Raw genomic sequence first — 24,175 nt, 5'->3', positions numbered from 1 at the left:
TAAGTAAACAATCCCATTCACCAATGCAACAAAAAGAATGAAATACCTACGAATAAACCTACCTAAGGAGATAAAAGACCTATACTCAGCAAACTATAAGACACTGATGAAAGAAATGAAAGATAATACAAACAGATGGAGAGATATACCATGTTCTTGGATTGGAAGAATCAGCATTATGAAAATGACTATACTACCCAAAGCAATCTACAGATTCAATGCAATCCCTATCAAATTACCAATGTCATTTTTTACAGAACTAGAACAAAAAATCTTAAAATTTGTTTGGAGACACGAAAGACCCTGAGTAGCCAAAGCAATCTTGAGGGAAAAAAAACGGAGCTGGAGGAATCAGATTCCCTGACTTCAGACTATACTACAAAGCTACAGTAATCAAGACGGTATGGTACTGGCACAAAAACAGAAATATAGATCAATGGAACAGGATTGAAAGCCCAGAGATAAACTCACACACCTAAGGTCAACTAATCTATGACAGAGGAGGCAAGGATATACAATGAAGAAAAGACAGCCTCTTCAATAAGTGGTGCTGGGAAAACAGGACAGCTACATGTAAAAGAATGAAATTAGAACACTCCCTAACACCATACACAAAAGTAAACTCAAAATGGATTAAAGACCTAAATGTAAGACCAGACACTATAAAACTCTTAGAGGAAAACATAGGAAGAACACACTGTGACATAAATCACAGCCAGATCTTTTTTCATCCACCTCCTAGGGAAATGGAAATCAAAACAAAAATAAACAAATGGGACCTAGTGAAACTGAAAGACTTTTGCACAGCAAAGGAAAGTATAAACAAGATGAAAAGACAACCCTCAGCATGGGAGAAAATATTTGCAAATGAACCAACGGACAAAGAATTAATTTCTGGAATATGTAAACAGCTCATGCAGCTCAATATCAAAAAAAAAATCAACCCAATCAAAAAATGGGCAGAAGACCTAAATAGACATTTCTCCAAAGAAGACATACAGATGGCAAAGAGGCACATGAAAAGTTGCTCAACATCAGTAATTATTAGAGATATGCATATCAAAACTACAGTGAGGTGTCACCTCACACCGGTTAGAATGGGCATCATCAGAAAATCTACAAACAATAAATGCTGGAGAGGGTGTGGAGGAAAGGCAACCCTCTTGCACTGTTGGTGGGAATGTAAATTGATACAGCCACTATGGAGAACAGTATGGAGGTTCCTTAAAAAACTAAAAATCAAATTACCGTATGATCCAGCAATCCCACTACTGGGCATATATCCAGAGAAAACCATAATTCAAAAAGACACATGCACCCCAATGTTCATTGCAGCACTATTTACAATAGCCAGGACATGGAAGCAACCTAAATGTCCATTGACAGACGAATGGATAAAGAAGATGTGGTATATATATGCAATGGAATATTACTCAGCCATAAAAAGGAACGAAATTGAGTCATTTGTAGAGACGTGGATGGACCTAGAGTCTGTCATACAGAGTGAAGTAAGTCAGGAAGAGAAAAACAAATATCGTATAGTAACGCATATATGTGGAATCTAGAAAAATGGTACAGATGAACCAGTTTGCAAGGCAGAAATAGTGACACAGATGAAGAGAACAAATGTGTGGACACCAAGGAGGGAAAGCGGGGGGTGGGGTGGAATGAACTGGAAGATTGGGATTGACATATAAACACTAATATGTATACAATAAATAACTAATAAGAACTTGTTGTATAGCACAGGGAACTCCACTTCGCTGTACAGTAGAAACTAACACAACATTGTAAAACAACTATACCCCAATTAAAAAAAACCAAAAAACTCCCACCAAACTGATTGGACCTCTATTAACATTTTAGCACATTTCTTTTGAGTCTTTTTCCTGTAAACATTAATATATATGTTTTTTAAACAATATAGCATTACAGTGTACTTTGACTTTTATAACCATTTTTCTTAAGACTTCATCATGATCGCCTTTCCATTCTCTCCTTATTTTTCTAATGGTTATGCCATATTGCTTTGTAATAATTGCCAAAATTTATGTAACTAACCAACCATTAGTTTAGCTTGTCAACAGTCATCTGCTGTGGCAAGCAATGCTGCAGTGAACATCACTGTAGGTAAACCCCTGTGTCCATTTGTGAGATTAGTATTTTCTAAGATTATCTGATTATAGATCCCTGTTTTTGAGAAGTATCTTACAGAAGTAATGTTTCACAAAACATATGGTGGGAAGCACTGCATTATTTTTTGTATTTGTTGGGTTTTAAATTTTGTATTTGTAGCATCTAAGAGTGCTAATACCAGCCCTCTCCCACCCCTGTCCCTGAATATACACGCTCCTGTCTAGTGAGTACTTCTCGCTGTGGCCCCTTGTGCTGGGAAGATACTGAGTAACTGAGAATTAAATGCCATCTGGACTGAACTGTAATTGATGAGATACCTGTTTGTGAGCCATGGAGTGTTACATACACCACCTCTACGAGGTGCTGCCTTTGCCTCTGAACACTTCTCTACCACAGATACATCCAGAGCTCCTGGTCTCTTGTCTGTAATGGTTTTAAAACAAGAATATGTTCACAAACACACAAGCATGTGCTCTCTCTCTGTCTCTCTCTCTCTCTGTCTCTAAATGCTGGGGTTAGTAATGATAGGGGCTAGTTCTCCCCAGAACTTAACCCTGAGACGTTATTTTCACTGAAATGAAACTTAGTTAAGCTTTCAGGATTTTTTGGCAAAAGAATTGACTAGGAGATATTTCCATTTAAAATGTTGCTGCTGGGAAATAACCTGTTACCCTTATGCAGTTGAACTAAACAGATCTGACGACACCATTTCTTGTTTTAAAACCTTGTAACTTATAAATTTGGTCCATGGACTAAGCATCATCAACACCCAGGTGTGTATTAGAAATGCAGAGTCTCAGGCCCCTCTTTAAAGCTTCAATTAAAATCTTCATTTAACAATATCCCCACGTGATTTATATGTGTATTAAACATTTTTTAAACTCCTTTAAAAGATTAGTGAGAGTTTTTTTAATAATAAGCTTTTTAGTTTAGAATAGTTTTAGGTTTACAGAAAGTTATAAAGGTATTATTGAAAGTTCCAGTATGCTCCCTTGCCCAGTTTCCCTTGTCTTAACATCTCACATTAGTCTTAAGATACGTTTGTCATAAGTAATGAACCCATATTGATACTTCATTATTAACCGAGATCCATACTTTATTGGGATTTCCTTAGTTTTTACCAAAGGTCTTTTTCTGTCCCAGGATCCCATCCAGGAAATCACGTAACACTTAGTCATCATTTCGGTGCCTCTATATTTGACAGTTTCTTAGCCTTTCCTTTTTTTGGATGACCTTAAGATTTTTGAGGGGCACTATTTAGGGATTTTGTAGAATGTCCCTCAATTTGGGTGTGTCTACACAGTGCTTTTATGATGCAGTTTGTGAATCTGATGTACATGGTGGCATCATTTAGTAGTTTCCAAGAACAAGGATTTGGGGATCAAGCCTCCTGAGTCTGATTCCCATCTTCACTGCCTGCAAGCTGTGTGACCCTGGGCAAGTTATATAATTTCTCGGGGCCACAATAAAAAGGATCAGTAATAGATCTACTTCATGGGGTGGTTAAGAGGATAGGAGAAGATAAATCATGAAAAGGCACTTAGAGCGTGGCACAGAATAAATTCTTTGTAAGTATTAGCTGCTAGTATTGTCATAATTATTGTTGTCAAAATAAGAAATAAGCTTGTTTGTTGAAGAACTCATGGTCCAATGTGGGAGACAGACACGGAAACATAAAAATATCTTTTTAGGTGCTGTACGATTAAGGTCAGTGTTCTCTTTCCATATTGTTTTGATTTTCAGGCAGTCAGTTTTGGAGGTGGATTTGCACTGATCACCTTGGGGCTTGGAGATACTGGACAAATTGCTGGAATGCTGGAAATGTGGGGAATTAGTTTAGAATAAAAGGTTTTGTGTCAAGGATATGTGGATGATACAGTTGAAAGAAACTCAGCTGAGTGTGCTGTTTACAAGCAGGTGAAAGTTGGAATGCTGGAAATGTTTGGGGGATTAGTTCATAGCAAAATGTTTGATTGAGGATATGCGGATGATATAGTTGAAAGAAGTTTATCTGAGTGTCCTGTGCTGTTCACCCTTGTGTTTGGCCCTTTGGAGAGCACATTGAAACGTGTGATAAATGTTTTGTTCCGTAGTCTCATGCTCACTTCTTCCAGATATCAAATAAATGTAAATTATAGGCTGTGAGCAGGTTACTGGATGTTTGAAGAGGGGAATTGGAAGAGAAGAGAAAGATTAAATAAGAGAGAAATAAAGTAGTTAACGTAGTACCTAATGTAGTACCTACCTTGAGACAAAGGAAGGATTACAGACTTTGTATATTTCCTCTTGTGAGCTGGAAAGTAAGAATTCTTTTGCCACTTTGAGGCATTCATGGAACTAACTAGAATCTACGAGACATAATAAAAGTCTTGATCGTTTGGATAGATTTTGTTTATCAGCATAATAATAAACCTCATACCCAATTTTTAAAGAATTTTTCAGAGTCTAAAAGTGTGGCTCTTAGTAGCTATGTTTTCTGAATCACATTGTAACTTTACTGATCTATTTATTTCTCATAGCTTTCCACAAAGTTATTAAAGATTGAGTTACTCTAGGTCTTTTTTTATTTCCCTCTTGCAGTTCTACTTATTGAGCAAGTTTGTCCTATAGTAACAGATCAGCCATCTGGCCTTATACTAATTACACAGTTGCACGATGACTGGTTCCCTAATGATGGCTATGGGAAATTCCTAACACATAGCCTTCATGTTTATATATGTTGTGTAGCATTCTAATTATTTATTCTTAAAATGCTATCACATCATCCGTAAATTTCTTTAGCTACTCAAGGATTGATCAACATAGCACTATTGACATTTTGGGCTGGATGGCTCTTTCTTATGGGGAGCTATTTAAGATGTTTAGAAGCATCCTTGGCCTTTGCCCACTGCATTCCAGTAACACTTCTCCCCCTGATGTGACAACCGAATTGTGTACAAGCATTGCCAAATGTTCGCTGCGGGACAAATTCACCCCTTGCTGAGAATCACTGAGCTAACCTCTTGTATACAAGTAACTGCTAAGGACATATAACACAGTGGATACTTGTACTGACTCCGGAGTCATGAAAACCCAAATTCAAATTCTAACTCTACCCACCCAAACTGTTTACTGTTTTACTTTTCTCAGCTGCCAAGTGGAACAGTGATAGTTTCTAGTCTCTACAATAGCATTATTTTAAAGATAAAAACAAAATATATTTAGATACAGTTATATATAAAGTTGTTTATATAAAGAACCTAGCACAGCCCACACAATCAAAGGCAATAGTCCTGGCCAGGTGGCCAAGGATTATCAAAGTAAGCTAGAGGAAGTGTGAAAAAGGAAGGGAAAATATAATAATAATAAAAAGTTTAAAAAAATAATAAAGGACCTAGCAAGGTTCTTGATGAAAAGGAGATACTCAATAAATGTTAACTCCCTACCCTGCAACTTTCCCTTGATGCTAAGGATATTATTCATATGTCTATTCATACATTTACTCATTATTCATTACTCATTCATTTACTCATTACTCATTATTTAAACTACAAAACACGTACTCATTGAAATCGAGCAGGGGATATTGACCATGTGAAATAATAAGGAATAATACATGTTAACTTTTTTGGCTACATTTAGAAACAATATAGCATGAAGACTCATAGTGCTGGCTGTAGATTTTAATATAACTGGTTATAAGACTGATCTGTATCACTTTTGTGAGATGGGGAAAATTACTTAGTTTTGATTTCTTTGTTTCTGAAATGAAGGTGTTAATAATATCTACCTCAGAGGGTTGTTATAGTGATTAAATGAGACAAATGCCTGACACATAGTAGCATTCAGTAGTACATGGAAATTATACAGCGTTACCAATGAGTGGTATGGATGAGAACCAGTACAGTTACAGAGGTCTTCAGTGAGGAACTGGCATTTGAACTAAGCCTTTAAAGGTGTGCAAGATTGATGTAAGTAGAAAGGAAGAGAATGGACATCCTGAGCAAAGGCACAGGTAAGAATGGAGAATTTCAGAATGTCTGGGACACAATAAGTGTATCTGTTTTTGAAGCTGAAATGTCATACAGGGAAATAGTCTGTATTCTTTAGGCAAAGAATATAATGAAACTTACAGAACTGCAGAACTGGAAAGGATCTTGAAGTCATTGAGTCCAGATTATTCATTCTTCTAATAAGAAAACAGAGGCCTAGAAAGAGCAAGTGATTTGCTGAAAAGCCACTTAGTCTTTGGAAGAGTTAGTTCTAGAACCCAGAATCACTATGTTGCCTCTTAGCCTCTCCTTGTCCTTAAAAAATATAGACAAAAACTATTAAAATAAATAGCATATGCAAATATTCTTTATTTTATAAATTAACTTGCCAAAAGCCCTACTTTATTCAGTAGCTAGACTTAGCCTGAATACAGGCAACTAGCGATCCAAACAAGCACATATTACAAGACAGACAAGGCCCCTCCTCTCATAGAACTTCTATTGGAGAAAATCGTCACAAATAAATTAATTTTTAAACAAAAAATATTAAATAGTGAAAAGTGCTATGCAGAAAATTATAATGGGGTGATATGATATAGAATGGGCAGAAGCCTACTTTGAATTGGATGGTTGAGCAAAGCTTCTCTAGGGGGGATATCAGAGCCTAGATCTGAATGACATGATCTTTGAATTCGGGGATAAAAGCGTTCCAGTCAGAGGGACCAGCTAGTATAGAGGTTCTCAGACTGAAATGAGCTTGGCAATATTCAAAGTAAAGAAAGAAAGGCCAGTGAGGCTGGATTTAGTGCAGCAGAAGGAGGGGCAAGAAAGATAGGTCAGCCTAGGCCGTATCATTTTGAGTTACGTACACCAGGATAAGAAGTTCAGATTTTATTCTAAGTGAACCGTGGAGCCACTGGAAAGTTTTGTGCAGGGAGCGGTCTGATCTGCTTTATGTTTTAGAAGATCATTGTAGCTACTGTTTTAGGAATGGATTACAGAGGGGCAAGGAGGCCAGTTAGGAGGCTATTGCTCTGGTCCAATTGGGAGATGATGGTGGCTTGGATTAAGGTAATGGAGGTGAAGAGAAGTTTAGATATTTGGGATATATTTTGGATGAATAATAGACAGCTATTGGTGATGCTCTGAATATGGGGGGGGGGCGGGGTAGGGAACGAAAAACAAATCTAGGAGAATCTTCAATTTCTGGTGTAAATAGCTAGGTAGATATTTAGGTACCATTTACAAAGATGAGAAAGACCAGAGAAAGAGTAATGGCGGGGGAGGGGGTGATTTGGAGGAAGAGGGGGAGCAGTCTACATTTACCATACCAAATTTAAGACGTGCATTGTTTATTTATTCAACAAGTATTTATTGAGTATCTATCAACCCCTTCTCTGGGCTTTAGGAATATCAGATTAACAAAAGACAAAATTCCCTACCCTTTTGGAGTTTATATTCTAATGGATGATTCAAAAAATTAAAAATAAGGTATATGATGTGTAGATGGTGGTAAGTGCTGGAGTAGGATATGTAATGAACAGTGTGGTTAGATCTGGGAAGTCTTCATTGACAAAGGGCTACCTCCTTCAAGTCTCCTTGAAGTTTTAAGGGGGTGAGCCATGCAGATATCTGCTGGAAGAGCCTCGTGGACATCCAACTGGAAATGTCAAGTAGAGAGTTGGATGTCTGAGTCTAAATTCTAATTAGAGGTTAAAGTTGAAGGAATAGGTTTGGGGGTCTTGTGCACAGAGATGATATTTCAAAGGTGGAGGGGACCAGATGACATCACCAAGAAAGAGTATATAGGTAGTGAAGGGAAGGAGCTCCTGCAGCCATCCAGTATCTGCGGAGTGAGGAGAAGAGGAGACAGCAGGAGAAACTAAGAAGTAGCAGCACTGAAGCAGGAGGAAAAACAGTACACGTGGTATCAGAGAAACCGAAAGAGACATTTGAAAGGAGAGGATATTGGATATTGCTAAGAATTCAAAAAAGATACGAACAGATGCAGTCACTGGGTTTGGTAACATGGAGCTAGCTCATTGAGAACCTTGACAAGAGCAGTGTCCGTGGAGAGATACAGAAAGCCATGAGTCTAGTAGAGAGACTCTGAAAGTGAAAGAGGGGAGCGTTGTTAGAGTGAAGTGCTTGAGAAGGGCATGCAGATCACAGTGAAGGGTTTGGTGTTTGAAACTCCATCCATAGTAGTATGAGGGAGGGCAGAGAGTTTGGCTACAGATGCAGATGGGTTGGTAGATTTGACAATGGGGAGAGAAGGGAGTTCCTCTCTGATTGCTTCTGCTTTTCTCAGTGATGTAAGTCCATTAACTCAGAGTATTGGAGGAGTTTGGAGGCCAGGTTTAAAATGGGAGGAGATGGTGTGAAATAGCTGTTTAAGTAAATGCCTGACATGCTCAACCTGCAAGCGTTTCCTCTCAGGGAATGACCCAGTGTGATTTTTATCCCTCAGCCAAGAGGTTAGAGTCTTATCAGGAAGCTGCCTCTGAAGATGAAGATTCTCCTGACACTCCCAGTGGCTCCCTCAGCAACATGGCGAAACCAAGGGCCCCCAGCTGCAGGATGGTTCGCAATGGGCCTTTAGGAAGTATATCCTCAAATCATCTTACTGGGAGCTGTTTTGCTCTAGGAAGTGGAGAAGGAGCCAGTGAAGTGCCTCATTCCAGACAGGCTGCTTTCAGTAGCCCCATGGTAAGTGTGAATGCATGATGTGAATCTTGTCTGTCCACGATGAATAATGAAAGAACATCCTCGTAATTCTAATAGAGCCAAACGCTGTTGTCTTTTCCACCTGAGAGGAGACGACTGCATAAGTGCAGCTCGGTGTGACTGCCACACACTCACAGTGTCCTAATTTTGGAGATAATTCAGTGTTGAGAGATAGTATATCATTTCAGGAAAAAACATAATGTTTCTAGGCAGGGTTGATAGCCTGGAGGAAGTAGCCTTGGTTTAAGGATCATGGCTCACTTTCAGAACCAGCAAAACTACCACAGAGGTATCTATAGACAGGTAAGTATGTCTAACTGATAGGGAAATTCAAAAGCCTTTTGGTATCCTCCAAGGCCTTTTTATCTCTTTGCAGTCTTCCCCCAGATCCACCAAATCTGTGCCCTCTTCCCCATTCCTAGTCCTGAGAAGGTCATTTTCTAATATTTCTATATCAGAGCTCAACAGGGTGTGTTCTTGAGTCCTGAGGGGAAAACATAGAAGAAGGACCACGTGGAAGATGGGAAAGAGGAAAAATACTCGTATGAAAGAATTAGAAATCAAACATTTTGCTGTACTTAAAATTCTATAAAATTTCAACTACCTTCTCTGCCCTCCACATTTCATTAACTCTTGTGTTAACCAAGATGAGGATTCCCCAGCCATGAGACTGGTAAGCAGTTGGTGACCTCTGAAATAGGTTACATAACAACAAAGAAACAGCTTTGGGGAAACTTTGTGTTTCTCCATTGAATTTATATAGCATTTCATTAGTAGAGATATGATCTGAATAGACCCCAGGGATCTCATTTGTCCTGGAAAGGCCTTGAGGGGAATCTGACTCTTTTCAAAGTTCCACCAAATGTACAATTTCAGCAACTAGGAAGATCATTTCACTGCAGTTCATCCTGTGCATTTCTGTGGCTCTAAGGATATCATACCTGTTATATTCTATCATTGCCATACGCCAAGCTATTCCAAACATCTGGACTTAAGTTTTCTCCAACTTCTGAAAAAAAAAAAAAAAAGGAGGGGGTAAGAATGCACACCACCTCTTCTCTGTACTCATTTTCAGGCTGTATCAGAAATAGGTATCTATTTTCTTCTATTTTATCAATTTTGCCCATTCCTCTGCTGATCTTTTATTTCCCACCCACCTGAAGTTAACCACATAGTGACGCATGTTTGGTTGGAAGTCAAGGGTATTAGCAACCAGGTGGGCCTGTGCCATGGTCTCCCTCTCAGTTTCCTGATCCAGCCTCACTCTCTTCCTGGAACAAAGGATTGTTTCCTAGGTTAAAGTCATTATGGTTTCTGTACCATTTCCCATCTAAAACTTATTCTCCCCTCACTGCCTACCTCTGTCTACCAGATCTGCTGAAATACTTCCTTCTTTAAATATCATTTCTCCTGAAGATTTCTCAGACTCTCTTTTCTCAGCTTCTAAGTTCTGTTTACATAGTCCCTCCTGCCCTTCAGTCCCTTAGTCCTCATGACATTGGCCTTATTTCTGCCTCTGACATAGACCTTGCTCCTTGAGAGCAAGGACTTAATCATCTTGAATCCCCGGCATCTAAGGTCAGTGCCTTGCATGTCCACTCTCAATAAGGTATCGTGAAGGTGGTTATATGAAACTGCTCAACAAGCTCAGTCTTCCCATTCAGTTCATTTTGTTTTCACTTGCCCTGTACTCCAATGCCATGTGTCATGCTGATTATATAGATGCTCTGGGATTGCTGTTCTGTTTTGTGTTTTCAATACTACACCCTTACATATAGGATAAAGAGGTCTTCCTTGAAATATGAAACCATCTCTCACTCTTACTCTAGACAAGCCGATTCTGTCCTTCTTGGAGACTGACGATTATTTTGAGAAAGGTATAGATCCTTTGACCTGAAAAATTAGCATCAGTAAAAATTGTGCATATGATTCTAAAAGCCCATCCATGGAGCCCAGGTTGAGTACACCAGCTTGAGAGCTGTGATGTCCAGAAGTGGAAGGTTGGAAGATGGCACCCTTCATGGGGGAGACAAGGTGAGAGTCAGAGAGCGAGGATCTGAGGGCAGGGTGCTGGCCAAGGTGCGCCGGCTTTGGGAGTTAGAATGTCATTGAGGACCATGAGTCCTGGGATCATGTGACCTATTTTAGAAATAGAAACCTTTACTTTGTCAGTCAGTGTTTTTATGCTTCTTTAATCCTCTAGAGGTTTTCATTCAGCAAGCATGCTACTTATTCCACCTGGAGTGTTATCCTCTTAGATCTCTATATGGCTGTTCCCTTTTTTTTCACTGAGGTCTCAGCTCAGATGTCACCTCCTTAGTAAATCTTACCTACCACCCAATCCAAAGTACATTCCATCCCTCCCACTCTTGTCTCAATCTAGAAGCAATTTACTTATATGTTTGTAGGTTAGTGCCTCCCCTACCTAGAATGTGAGTTCCACACACCCGGGATCCCATCTCTTCTGTGCACCCCTCTTTCCTTGAGGAGTGCCTGGCACCATAGATCAACAATAAATGTTTATAAAAGGAGTGAATTAATTAATGAACTAATGGAAGACAATGGCATAATACTAGACCAGGGATATAAATGAATAGAACATGCCACCAACCTTCAGCTTTGTTTTAGGCAGAGGAAGCAGACACATAAGTAAATAAAGATAATCCTGTATTAAAGATGCTGTAATGGTAGTTAATTCAGAGTATAGTGAGGGCACAAAGAGGGGAATGATCAACTCTACAGGGGTGAGAAGGGATCAAGAAAGGCTGCAAAAAAGAGATAAAACATAATTTATGATTAGACTAATGAGTAGGGGGTTACACAGTAGAAAAGGAAGGAAAAGCACTTGGGCCAGACAGTGTGTAGCATGTGCAAAGGCTCAGAACCACAGAACTGGGGAGAACATCATGTGGAGGAGGAGCTGTCCATGTGCAGTTATTGGCCTTTGTCTTTTTTCTTCAGGTCTGTGGTATTTAGGAATCTGGAGGAGAAGGCATTTGTGTCTATATTTAAGCCAAAGTTGTGCAGATGGAGTGGTGAGTCCCTAAGACTGGAGTGAGGGTGGCAGTGGGAAATGCAATAAAACCCTCAGGTACAGGTGGAGCTAGGGGAGGAGTAGGGCACAGTATTAGAGCTTGGTCAACTTGATCTCCCACGTGGAGTATCTTTGTCCATTATTAAACCGTGGACATTTTAGATTTCGCATAAATAATTTAAATGGGTCCTAATCACTCTCATTTTTAAAACAAACTTAATATTCAGTATATAGTAAGGCTACCGAAAAGCTTTGGCAGACACTATGAGATGGCAAAGAGAAGTCTTGGCCATCATTTGCTTGTTTAATTTGGATTTATATAGGGTGAAAAAAGAAAGAAAGAAAAGAGAGGGAGGAGGGGAGGGAGAGAGGAAGAAAGAAAGGTGAATGTGAAATCTGCAACCTGGTAGGAAAGCATAATATGAATCATGGGGGTAAATCTAAAATTTCAAATAGCCAGGTGTTATCTAAAATGAGGACAAAGATGTTGGACTCCCACCATGAAACAGATAAGGCTTAGTTCAATTATGGGAAGCTGTCCACATTGTGTTCTGTATTCCCTAATTAGGAGTACACATTTTCTCTGCATTAAAAAAAAATGTCTGTTTGAGGTCAAGTGGGAGGGGTTTATGTATTTGCTTTCTAAGGAGTAACATCTTTTCAATCTGTTTCTCCACCCCCTTCTTTATGGAATATAAAAGCAGCAAGTGTCTGACAGTAATGTACAGCAATAACATTTTATGGCTTATCCATGTGCCAGTTACTGAGTTAGGGATCCAGAAATCTATAAGAAATGTTCAGTCATAAAAAAGAATGAAATAACGCCATTTGCAGCAATGTGGATGGACGTAGAGATTATCATACTAAGTGAAGTAAGTCAGAGAAAGGCAAACATCATATGATATCACTTATATGTGGAATCTAAAAAAATGATGCAAATGAATTTATTTACGAAACAAAAATAGACTCACGGACATAGAAAACAAACTTATGGTTACGGAAGAAGAAAGGGGGGAGGGTTAAATTAGGAGTATGGGATTAACAGATACAAACTACTATACATAAAATATATAAGCAACAAGGATTTACTGTATAGCATAGGGAACTATATTCAATATCTTATAATAACCTATAATGGAAAAGAATTTGAAAAAGAATAGATATAGATACAACTGAATCACTTTGGTGTACATCTGAAACATTGTAAATAAACTATTCTTCAATTTAAAAAAATGTACAAAAATCTGTAAGATATGGCCCTTCCTTTAGAGGAATTTACACACCCTGTGGGGAGAGTACATATGCATGGAATCATTTAAAGCTGGATGGTTTGGGCCTGGTTCTTGGGGTAATCAGAGTTCAGAGAAGGCAAGATCTGTCCATCATAGAAAAAAAAGAGCAAAAGTCAATTTTGTAATAGAAGGTCTCCATGAGGAAGATTTGGATCTTAGGTAAAAACACCTGTGATATAATCTTACAGATAAGAATTGCATGTGATAACACTATACTTTCTCCTCAATTCAGCAACTAAATATCTTAGTCACTAGGGATTAACTTATTTTAGAGACAGCAATTAAAGTGGAAGAACATTCTGTTCCTGCAGTTTCATTTTGACATGGATCTTTCCTTAAATCTTCTTCTGGGCTCTTCTTTATATTATTTTATGATGCTTCTAGGGTCTTGTATGGTCCGGAGTTTCTAACATTTATTTTGACAGTACTTTTTATAAACACAGTTTTGCTGACCAGAGCCCCAGCTTTGGTCAGCTTCAGGATCTCTTTTATTCTCATGATCACAGCACAGGTTCTCAAATTCCCCAAATGACATATTAGATTGACTTATGTCTTTGTCACAAAGACAGAAGTTACAAATCTTCATTAGCCTTAGAGTAACTTCAAAATGCAGTAGAGTCCTTATGTTTTGAAGCCAGTTATTAGTCAATGCGGAGATCATTGGCACAGTGAAATCACTATTTGCTTCTAAGGTCCCTAACTCAATCCTAATCATGTTCCAAAGAACAAACGTCCCTAAAAAATAAAATTAGGGAGACCTGCACATACTAGCCTCTTCTTGGAGATTCCCGGTACCCATTAAACGCTCTGAGAAGTGCTACAATAAAGCACTGTTTAAACATTTCTTAAACTTATTTCAGTATGGAACTCTTTGGGGTTTTGCTTAATTCGCATAAACATTCTGAGAAGGATGCCTCTGGAAATATTGCTCCAACCCATGGCGTCTGTCACGCTCACTAGATGACAGTATCATCATAGACCTTCATCAATCCTATGCAACAAGGTTCCTGAGTATCGAGTGAGAAAGAAGTCTCAGATGTTGCCACTCTCTTCTGCTGACTTTGGCAAGGGGGTCCTCAAGGAAAGGATGGTTTTCTGAGTCACTGAGGGCCCAGCACAGGCACTGGCTCAGTGTTACTATGTGTGAGACTCGGGAGGAAATGTGGCCAACTAGTTAATGAACGGCCATCAGATTACAAGTGCTTACGAACTCCATCAAACTGCAACAGGATTCAAATTTTGCTTACGAACTCCATCAAACTGCAACAGGGTTCAAATTTTGCTAAGTCAAATATCACGGAGCAAGAGATGCTGTTTTTAGATAGAAATTTAAGAATGCCTTGTGACAGCAGAAAACTGGGACCTTTGAAACCCATTGTTAGCCTGGTAACCTGCCTGAAGGTGAGTGTATCATTCGAGAAGGAAAAGGAACATTAAATTATTTGGGTTTCTGTTGTGCTGGTCTCATGTCACTCATTCTCTCATTTACTTTATACAGCCGCCCTGTGAGGTAGATGTACTTTTTACCATTATTCAGAAGAGGGAAAATGAAGCTCAGAGGGTTAAGTAAGCAGCCTTAGGCCCCTAGAGGGTATGCAGTGGGTCTAGGACCTGAACCCAAACCCATGTGATTCCCAGCCTGTGCTCTTTTCTTATTGAGGCTGTGCTAAATCTCACCAAACTCCTAAGCATAAAATGCAAGCCACGGTCACTCTGAATCTAATATCACACATCTCCACATTTTATTCTGTTCTCTCTATCACCTCTCCTGGCTTTCCTGCAGTCAGGACTCCGCTAGAATACAATGGCACTTTTGTGAAAACTTGATTCAGAGGAGATGGCCCCTTTTTTGACTCATCTGAAAAATTTGTAAAGCAGTTGACTACATACTACAGATTTCTAGTACAACATTCTTTCATTAAAACTAGTACTTCTAAATAAGAATGAGAAGTACCGTGTTTAACAAAATGAAATATTTTTCTCCAATAAGCAAACTTCTTAAAGCCAATTTGTAAAAGGAATTGTACAAAAGAGAGGGGCATAGGGCACGGTTGCCAAAAATATTTGATGATCAGAAATCTCTGAGAGGGACCCTTGGATATTAGTGTCTTGTAGCATATTACCAGGAAATACTGATGAACTCTGTTAGCGTGCTTATAGTAATTTTATTTCGGAGGGTTGGTTTTTAACAATAGTAGTGATTTGAGCTGTAAAATCTTTTGTTAAAATAACGTAGTATGAATAACGCCCTCACTTTTAAAAGAATTGATATTCATCAGTTGCTGTGGGATGAATATATGCCCAAAGTAGAATCCTAGACACAATAAAATATAGCTCTGCCCTGTGTATTTCAGAATAAGAAAACTCACTTAGCTAGGTTTTGGTGAAAGGCATTGTTCCTCTCTTGCTTACTTTGAGTGAATAGTCAAGGTAGTCTCCATTCATATTATGCATTCTGAATGTTCCATTTAATTTTTTTCTCTTTTATTTCCCTATTCTCACCTCCCATGACACCATGTCCATTAAATCTTTTTTAGAAGAATAAAGTTTACTGTCTCATGCTTCACAGATCCTGGTTAGAAAAGCTCACGTAGATTTAAAACTCATATTTTTAGGTACTTATTGTATAACAACACTTTGTCTTTTTGGATCTTCAGGAAACAGATGTGGTACCAGACACCAGGCTTTTGGACAAGTTTAGTCAGATCACACCTCAGCTTTTTACCCCACTGGATGAGACTATCCCAGATCCACCACTGGAGACTCTGTACATCATCGACTTCTTTCTTGCTTTGGCGATTTGCAACACAGTAGTGGTTTCTGCTGCTAACCAGCCACGGCAAAAGGTGAGTCTCTCATGCAAACAAGGGTCACCTTCCAGAAGAGAACTCTGGGTTTAAATGTACTTGTTACGTCGTCTTATTATGTGGGTCATAATTAACAATAGTAGCAGGTAATATTTATACACTACTTAATCTGTACTCTGAACTTATGATGTTCTAAGTGATTTCCTGGTACTAATATGTTTAATCCTCCCAACAGCCCCATGAGTTAGGTGCTGTTACTCTACTGTTCCCCATTTTACAGTTGAGCTTAAGTAACTTGCCCAGGGTCACAGGACCACTTTGTAGGGGAGATAGGATTGAACCCAGGAAGTGTGGCTCAGAGCTACTGTACTGTTTTGCCTCTAGGAGGATAGCTGATGATAGCAGTTCTTGGAAAATGTGACTGTCCATTTTGCTTTAGTTTGCTTACCAAATTTGAAGCTTTCTGTGAAACTTGTAAAACCTCCAACATATGCACTACATCAAGCAAAATATAAAGTATTAAATTCATTATCATGTTTAATGATAATGTCCCTTTTCATGTACCAGTTGGGTAATGTGAACTCAGTCGCTCTAAAATCCAATACATCTATAATATACCAAGGTTCTGCAGTTCCCACACAAGCTGGATTTGTAAAGTCTCTTTGTAGCTTAGAATTCATGGAAAATGCATTTTCAATTAAAAAGAAAAACTTGTTTTAGAGACTGGTGATTTACCACTTGCTGTGCTATCTTCCTTGAATATAACTGTCTCCCCTTTTGCATACATCTATTTAAAATTCAATTTGCAGCACAACCCAATTAAATTTTAATTTTCTGTTAGATCATTTTCTCTTGGCAACTTCAGAGGTGGTCAATTTTAACATAAAAATGATTTACTTCCCATTAAGCTTTCATTTGATCAGAAACTGTATTTTTATAAGATTTCAACTAGAAATTTGCTCTTTGAAAACTTACATAGTTAGAGAATAAATCACTGGACGTTCTGTTTTTCTCCCCATGTAGCACTTTTTCATATACATCTGTTTCCAATATAGACATCTTTTGGCGTTTTCTGTTTAAGAAATATAGTTGCCTTGTCCCCAAAGAATAGAATATTCTGTAGCCTGAAAGAAAATCTCTGTAGGCATGTAAGAGCCTAAGCCTCATGATATTTTAAGGTGGTGACAGAAAGGCAATGAATAAAGAGTTAATCAGAATTCATGTGGAGTACAGAAACGTCATCTGTGGTTGAGTTTCACTTTGCATTTTTGAGTTGTCAGTAAGTTTGAAAATTGACCAGCATGAGTCCCTCAAACTATCATAAAGTTAATAATTATTAGGAGAAAATTCTTCAATGCCTTGGGCATTTCTAAATGAGAAAATTTTAGCATTCAATTAATTGGTCGTCCCAATTAATTTTTAAATTCTAAATTTAATCACTGATAAGAGTTAAGATCTAGAAGAAATCAGGCTATGAACAAGAAAAAGTTCTATAAAAATAGAAATTTGAGTTCCTATTATGATGCTGATAATTCTTCAGTGAGCTACTTTGTTTATTGGCCTACTTTTCTTAAAAGGTCATATTAACAACCTTTTTTAGAACCTGGAAAATAAAAGAAAAAAAATACATTTTGTTAATCTTTTGATTTACTTTCTTCCAGTGTTTTAAATGTGTATTATGATTCATTTGTTTTTATACTGTTTTTTTGTACTATTTTTTTAGCTTTTTCAATATTGCCCTGTAATCTTTATAAACTTGACCTTTAAATGTTATATAACATTTTAAGATGTTTCTAATTTGCTATTATTAAATACTTGCTTGTAATTTTTAAATTGTTATTGCTAGGATGCATATAATAAAGATTATTAATTTTTTATAGTTTATTTCATTAGGGAAATTTGCTATACGTATGCCCACTGCTAGCAATGTAGCATTTTATGTCTTTTGCTATCAGTTTTCGTCCTAAATGGTTTTGAAATTCACAATGCCATCAACGTTAGTGCATCTTTTTCATCATGGCTATTTTTATTTTTATTAACGTTTCCTGCGGCGGTTGTAAGTATGAAGCAGGCTGCTATGTGAGGGAGTGGTAACTCTTCATATCTCCTTTTTTCCCCCGGTTTGACTTCACAGTTGTTATCAACTGCCTTTGACTGTATTATTGAGACCTTCCCATATTATCTTTCCTAGATTGGACTCTCTTCTCTGCATGGAATGCCCATTAAGTCTTTGGAAGAGATTAAAAGCCTCTTCCAGAGACTGTCTGTCCGAAGATCAAGTTCACCATCTCTTGCCAGTGGGAAAGAGCCATCCTCTGGGGTCCCAAATGCCTTTGTGAGCAGACTCTCTCTCTTTAGTCGAATGAAACCAGCTTCACCTGTGGAGGAAGAGATGTCCCAGACAAGCAAGAGTCCCCAGGGCTCTGGTAACTCAGCTTGTCCCATAGAAACTGAGAAACAAGATGGCAATGTGGGTGTCACAAACGGCAAGGTGGAATCCCTCCCTGGACAGCCCTTGGCCTCCAGCCTGTGTTATGAGGCCGAGAGCCCGGATGAAGCGGCCTTAGTATATGCTGCCCGGGCTTACCAGTGCACTCTGCAATCCCGGACCCCAGAGCAGGTCATGGTGGACTTTGCTGCTTTGGGACCATTAACATTTCAACTCCTACACATCCTGCCCTTCGACTCAGTAAGAAAAAGAATGTCCGTTGTGGTCCGGCACCCCATTTCCAACCAAGTCGTGGTGTATACAAAGGGCGCTGATTCTGTGATCATGGAGTTGCTCTCAGTGGCTTCCCCAGGTGGGTTCATTCGGGACTGAGAGGGAAGTGATAGGAAGGGCTTGGAGATTGAAGGGCCACTCTCAGTGGATTTATAAAGGCAAACGAGCAGATCTGTAGGGATCCGTCACACTTGGTGCAGTAGGGGAAACTGCCTAGAATCTGGTGAGAAAGCACCTAAGTTTTGGGGTTACATAGACAGGGTTCAGATCCGGATTCTGACAGTAGCTGTGTCTTGGTAAAGTTACCTAACTGTCCTTTGCCTTCAGTAGGTGGGGATTATGGTACCTCCTTTATAGGTTCCTGAGAGGTTTAATGATATACTATATGCAGTATATGCTACGCCTCTGACCAGAGCCTAGAAAATGATAAATGCTCAATAAATGACAGCCAGCATCCTTGTAATCATTGTGACAGTCATTATCGATGGTGTGGGAATGGTGTTTGTATTAAGTTTGTGGTACTTTTCTCTCCCCGGGGAAAAAGAGACAAGGGAAAGATATATTCTGAGGGGTCCCTTTTATAAATGCACATTTGGGATTCAGAACTACAAGGCCTTTTGTTTGTTGTGGGTTAAGTTACCATTGTTTTAAAAAATATGTCTGTCATTGGGCAAACTAGTGGGAACACGTGTGTTTTGTTAATTATTTTAGATGGACCAGGTCTGGAAAAACAACAGACGATGCTAAGGGAGAAAACCCAGCAGCACCTGGACGCCTACACCAAGCGAGGCCTGCGCACTCTGTGTGTAGCAAAGAGGGTGAGGCTGCCCCGTGTGCCCGTCGGCTGGCTTCCTTCCTTCCTAGCTCCACTATCATGTAATGAAAACGAGCGCATGTCAAACCCCGATCCAAGCATCCGGGAAAGTTCTTGGGCCACTGGGCTCTATTTTCGTATCGCTTCTTTATTCCTTATATATTGGTTGGTTGTAGTTTGTCCTCAGAGTATTTTGCCAGAAGGATGCCTGAAAGTTATATTGTCTGAGTTCTCCCATGTTTCAATATATCTGAGTGCTTTTGTATGGAAACGGCAGTATGGCTGGGAATAAAAATCCCTGGATCCTACTCTCTTTCTCTGGGTACCTTGTAAATATCATTCCTCTATCTTACAGCATTAAATGTGCTTTGAAAAGAATGAGGCCGGAGACTGGCCTTAATTTTCCACTTATAAGTTCTTGATATTTTTTCCTTATGGGCTCATAAGTCTTTATCTGTAAATCCAGGTAAATTTCCTAAATATTATCTCAGTTTTTATCATTCTGTATTGAGAATAACCCTGGGACATAGTGTATCCTTTCTAGATAAAAATTTAAGTAATAAGAAAGAAGATAGAGCTCCAAGAAGTGATTTGAGGGGTGTTACTACCAGAACCACCCCTGGGGGCATGGGAGAAACAGATATGAAGCCTTTTAAGAGTGAATTGGTCAAGTTTTTTGTGCCACTTGGCCAGTGGGGTATGGCTTAGGTATTGACCAAGTCAAGCTGCTCATCTGTAATGAGGCTATATGCAAGGCCTTACACCCTTATATTACCCTCCCTCATTGATAAGCCAAGGCGTCCCCAGCCCCGGCCCTACAACCATGGCCACAACCGCATCCCCAGCTGCACACCTAGATAGTGTTTCTTCCTTCAGTACAAACTCAGCTAACTCATTGTTTCAGAGTAGAGCAGTGGCAGGAGAAGGTGCGGAAGTCTATTTAGGGTGGAGAAGGAGAGTCTAGTAAGGGCTAGTGCAAGAGAAGGATGTGCTTATAGGGGAGGGAAGGGAGTCTGTTGTCAAGATATAACAGAGCTACGATGAACATTGAAGGAAAAGAAACAGAACAATCAGATCAGCCCACAGAGGGGAAATATTGGAGAAGAACCAAGGGGACTACTCTTGCCAACTGTCTCCCTCTTCTCCATAACTACCTCCCACCCATTCTGTTGTCTTTTGCCTCCCTGGCTCTGAGCTCCACAGTTAATTTTTGCTGTGTTAGAAGCCAGAGTATCAATTTTCTCTCCTTCATTCTGGGCTCTAGCTGGTAGAGAAGATTGAGAGATACATGTAGATCAAAGTATCAATGCTTTAATGGCTGTCCAGTAGTTCCCAAACAATAGAGCTCCTGGGAGAACTGAATTGGAGACTTTAGCTAGGACCTGAGGCCAATGTAGGCATCTCTCATTTCTTCCCCAAATTCTAGTTCTTGGGAACTGCCTTAGGGAAAGTGGGATCTGGTGTACACTCCGAGGCACTTAGTCAACCAGCTGCATGGAGAATCAAAAGCCTGCCTCATACACAGTTGTAAGAAGAATGAATTCAAGATCGAAACAGACCTTCTGCCTTTTCAGTGGAATGATCCTGCCCTGATAAAAATGTAGCCCAATAGATGTCAGATTCTCCCAAATCAAATTACCTTGTGGGCAAGAATGAGTAGATAGAGACATTGCCTCACCCCCTCTACTGCATGCTGCTTTATAAGAACTGAAAGTAGATTTCTCCCTCTACAGCAACCTGAAGACAAAGGAAAATGTATCATTGGTCCCTTCTCCAGGAATTCCACTTAATTTTTTGTTTGGAAGAGAACTTTCTTGCTTCACCCATTTGGCCTCCTCTTTCTTTTAACCTTTACAGATAACTCACCCCATAAACCAACCATCAAAAGAAATCAAAGGTGCTGCGAGCTATATAATACCTGAAATTGAGTACTGGACACCACTTTTTCAACTGCACTATCAGAATAACCCTGAATTTAACTTTCAAGTGGCTCCTTTCTCCCAACTGCATACTCCCTGGTTTAATTAAATAGATTAACCCAATTTCATCTTATATGGTGCCTAGAATTTCCCAGAGATTCTGAGCTACAGGGTCCCTCCACCCTCAGTGTTACACTAGTCTGATCACAGAGCTCGGGAAGTTTAGTGTGAGGATTTGGACCTGGCCTGAGTGAACCCAGAGAAAGAAATACCATAAGCTCATCACATGGCCTGCCTCAGAGCTTTTTTCCCCCCTCATAGGTCATGAGTGACACTGAATATGCAGAGTGGCTGAGAAATCATTTTTTAGCTGAAACCAGCATTGACAACAGGGAAGAATTACTACTTGAATCTGCCATGAGGTTGGAGAGCAAACTAACTTTACTTGGTAGGTATTGTCTGAAGGGGGAATTTTCAAAAACACTTGATGTCAGTGAATGAGTTATTCACCAGTGCCTTTTTTTCACTTTGATCTAATAGATATATGTGGTTCTGCCCACCCCTTCCAGTTTGACTTCTACCTTGCTTCCAATCCTTTCCACTCCATTTTCCACTGCGGTGAACTTAGACTTCATTTGTGGTGGGGGCAGGGTGGTCATCCTTAAGATCATTTAAAAATTCAACTCTTAACGTCGAATACAAAGCCAATTAAATACCCTGGTTCAAGAGAGGAAAGCTAAAGTTTCTTGCCAGGCATTGGATAAGGTATTTAATACGTGTTGTCTTTTTGCATCTGTACAACAAATCTCTATTTTATTTGGAAGAAACTTGGGGCACAGAGCAGTTTAATGACTTGTTCAAAGTCACGTGCTAGTGACTGGCAGAGCTGGGGAGAAGCTCAGATCTACCTCACTCCTGGGCCCATATTCTTTATTCTGTGCCTGCAACTGGGCTAATGAAATTTGTCTCTCTTCTTTTACTTCCTGGTTTCAACTAAAAGTTGCACACCTGACACTTCTTGTCTCAGATTGAGCTGCGTCTTAAAATCACCTGGAGCACTTTAAAAACTACCGATGCCTGCCCAGGGATTCTGTTTCAATTGGTCTGATGTGTGGTGTGGCCATTTGAATTTTTCAAAGCTCCCCAAGTAGTTCTAAGAGGCAGCCAAGGTTGAAAAACACTGCCTTAGAGTACTAACACACCAAAACACCAGGCTCTGAGCTCTGTTCCTCTGCTTCAGAGAAAAACAATGATATAACTTGGTCTCCAGCCAATAGAGTAATGATCTTCCTCCTAAGTCATTTCTCCGTGACAGTGTGAGTGGTACAGATTCACATTTCCTCATCTGCAATTCCAAACTCAAAACTGCTTTGTGAGTTTAGTGCCAAAACTCATTTAGCAGCAAAATCAAGCCTGATTTGATAAGACAATTTAAAGTCTTTATTATCCTAATAGTGTGAATATTGTAATTTGTATGTTCTGCTAAAAAATACTGATATGCTTGATTACCAGATATTATAAAATATGATACATATATCCTCTTACCTTTTCAAAATCTGCAAAACTTCTGAATTCTAAAACATAGCTAGCCTCAGTTGTTACAGAAAAGGGAATTATGGACTTATAATATGAAAGAGCATTAAAAAGAGATAATACGTGTTACTGACCAGAACAGTCTTTAAAAGTCTACCCTTACCCTCGGGAGTATCATGGAATTATAAAATTGAAGAGTAAGGATATATAAGTAATTGAATGAAACCCCCTCAATTTACAGAGAAGCAAGCTAGCCAAAAGGAGAGCAAGTAAATTTGATAAACTCATTGATTGCTAAGGCTTTCTTCCCAAAATATTACTTTGTATATGATTTTGGTCTGAGTCTTCACACTTCATTTGGACCCCTTGAAGCTACTGGAACCTTTTGTGTAGTTCAGGATTGGGTCGGCTAACAGATAGGGTTCAATTTTAGTTTAGATGAGCTTCAGCTGGCTTTTGTTTCTTACAAACCCTGTTGTATTTTGGTTATTTTTTAGGTGCTACTGGCATTGAAGACCGTCTGCAGGAGGGGGTCCCCGAGTCTATAGAAGCCCTTCACAAAGCCGGAATCAAGATCTGGATGCTGACAGGAGACAAACAGGAGACAGCTGTCAATATTGCTTATGTGTGCAAACTACTGGAGCCAGATGACAAGCTTTTCATCCTCAATACTGAAAGTAAAGTATGTTTACTGAGATTAAGCCAGTCTTTTTGTTTTTTCAAAGCCAGTGGAATACTTGTGATTTGATGACTATAAGGAGAAAGAAAAACCAATAACCATTAGCTCCTTGATAATTAGTGCTTCTATGCAGCAACGTAGCTTGTTTAGTTCTTCTAAAGGCTTGGAAAATATAATGATTCAAAGGAATCATTGCTGAATAAAGACCTTGAAAGAAAATTTTCTTTTTATCTGCCTTTCTTCCCCCCCTCCATATTGAATTATCACTGATTTGACAAGATTTAGACCATGATGACAAAATATGTCAAGCTCTGGGACAGGAATCTACCCCCCTTTCAAGCTGAGAAGTAATGATTTCTGTTGGAGTCAGGTGAATAAGTATTTTCCTGGTAATTCTAAAATTAGACTCAGAGGTTAATCCTGCCCTCTAGTGGTTAATCTTAGCTAGTGCACCTGAGAATATCAAAAGTTGGAAGAACTGTTTAAGGGCAGGGAAAAAAGGGTTTTTGGATTTTTTTTCTCCTCTTTTTTAAGGAGAAGG

The 24,175-nt window shown here is 39.2% G+C and overlaps 1 protein-coding gene across 9 annotated transcripts in view; it reads left to right on the top strand.

Annotated features, from left to right (window-relative positions):
• The window catches only part of ATP10D (ATPase phospholipid transporting 10D (putative)), a 158,345-nt gene that overhangs the window by 101,225 nt on the left and 32,945 nt on the right, over nucleotides 1-24,175 (top strand). For all 9 annotated transcript variants that reach the window (XR_014263870.1, XM_082462460.1, XM_082462456.1 and 6 more), the window contains 6 exons: nucleotides 8,578-8,816; nucleotides 15,818-16,006; nucleotides 18,159-18,768; nucleotides 19,401-19,507; nucleotides 21,744-21,870; nucleotides 23,453-23,637. Coding sequence is in view for 8 of the 9 variants with exons in the window: in XM_082462460.1 (XP_082318586.1) it covers nucleotides 8,578-8,816; nucleotides 15,818-16,006; nucleotides 18,159-18,768; nucleotides 19,401-19,507; nucleotides 21,744-21,870; nucleotides 23,453-23,637 (1,457 nt within the window). In the remaining variant the exon portion in view is untranslated. The remainder of the gene's footprint in view (nucleotides 1-8,577; nucleotides 8,817-15,817; nucleotides 16,007-18,158; nucleotides 18,769-19,400; nucleotides 19,508-21,743; nucleotides 21,871-23,452; nucleotides 23,638-24,175) is intronic.

The sequence above is a fragment of the Balaenoptera physalus genome (genome assembly GCF_965194825.1).
Source record: "Balaenoptera physalus genome assembly, chromosome: 5".
NCBI classification, from domain to species: domain Eukaryota; kingdom Metazoa; phylum Chordata; class Mammalia; order Artiodactyla; family Balaenopteridae; genus Balaenoptera; species Balaenoptera physalus.
This window is presented reverse-complemented; position numbering and strand designations above follow the sequence as displayed.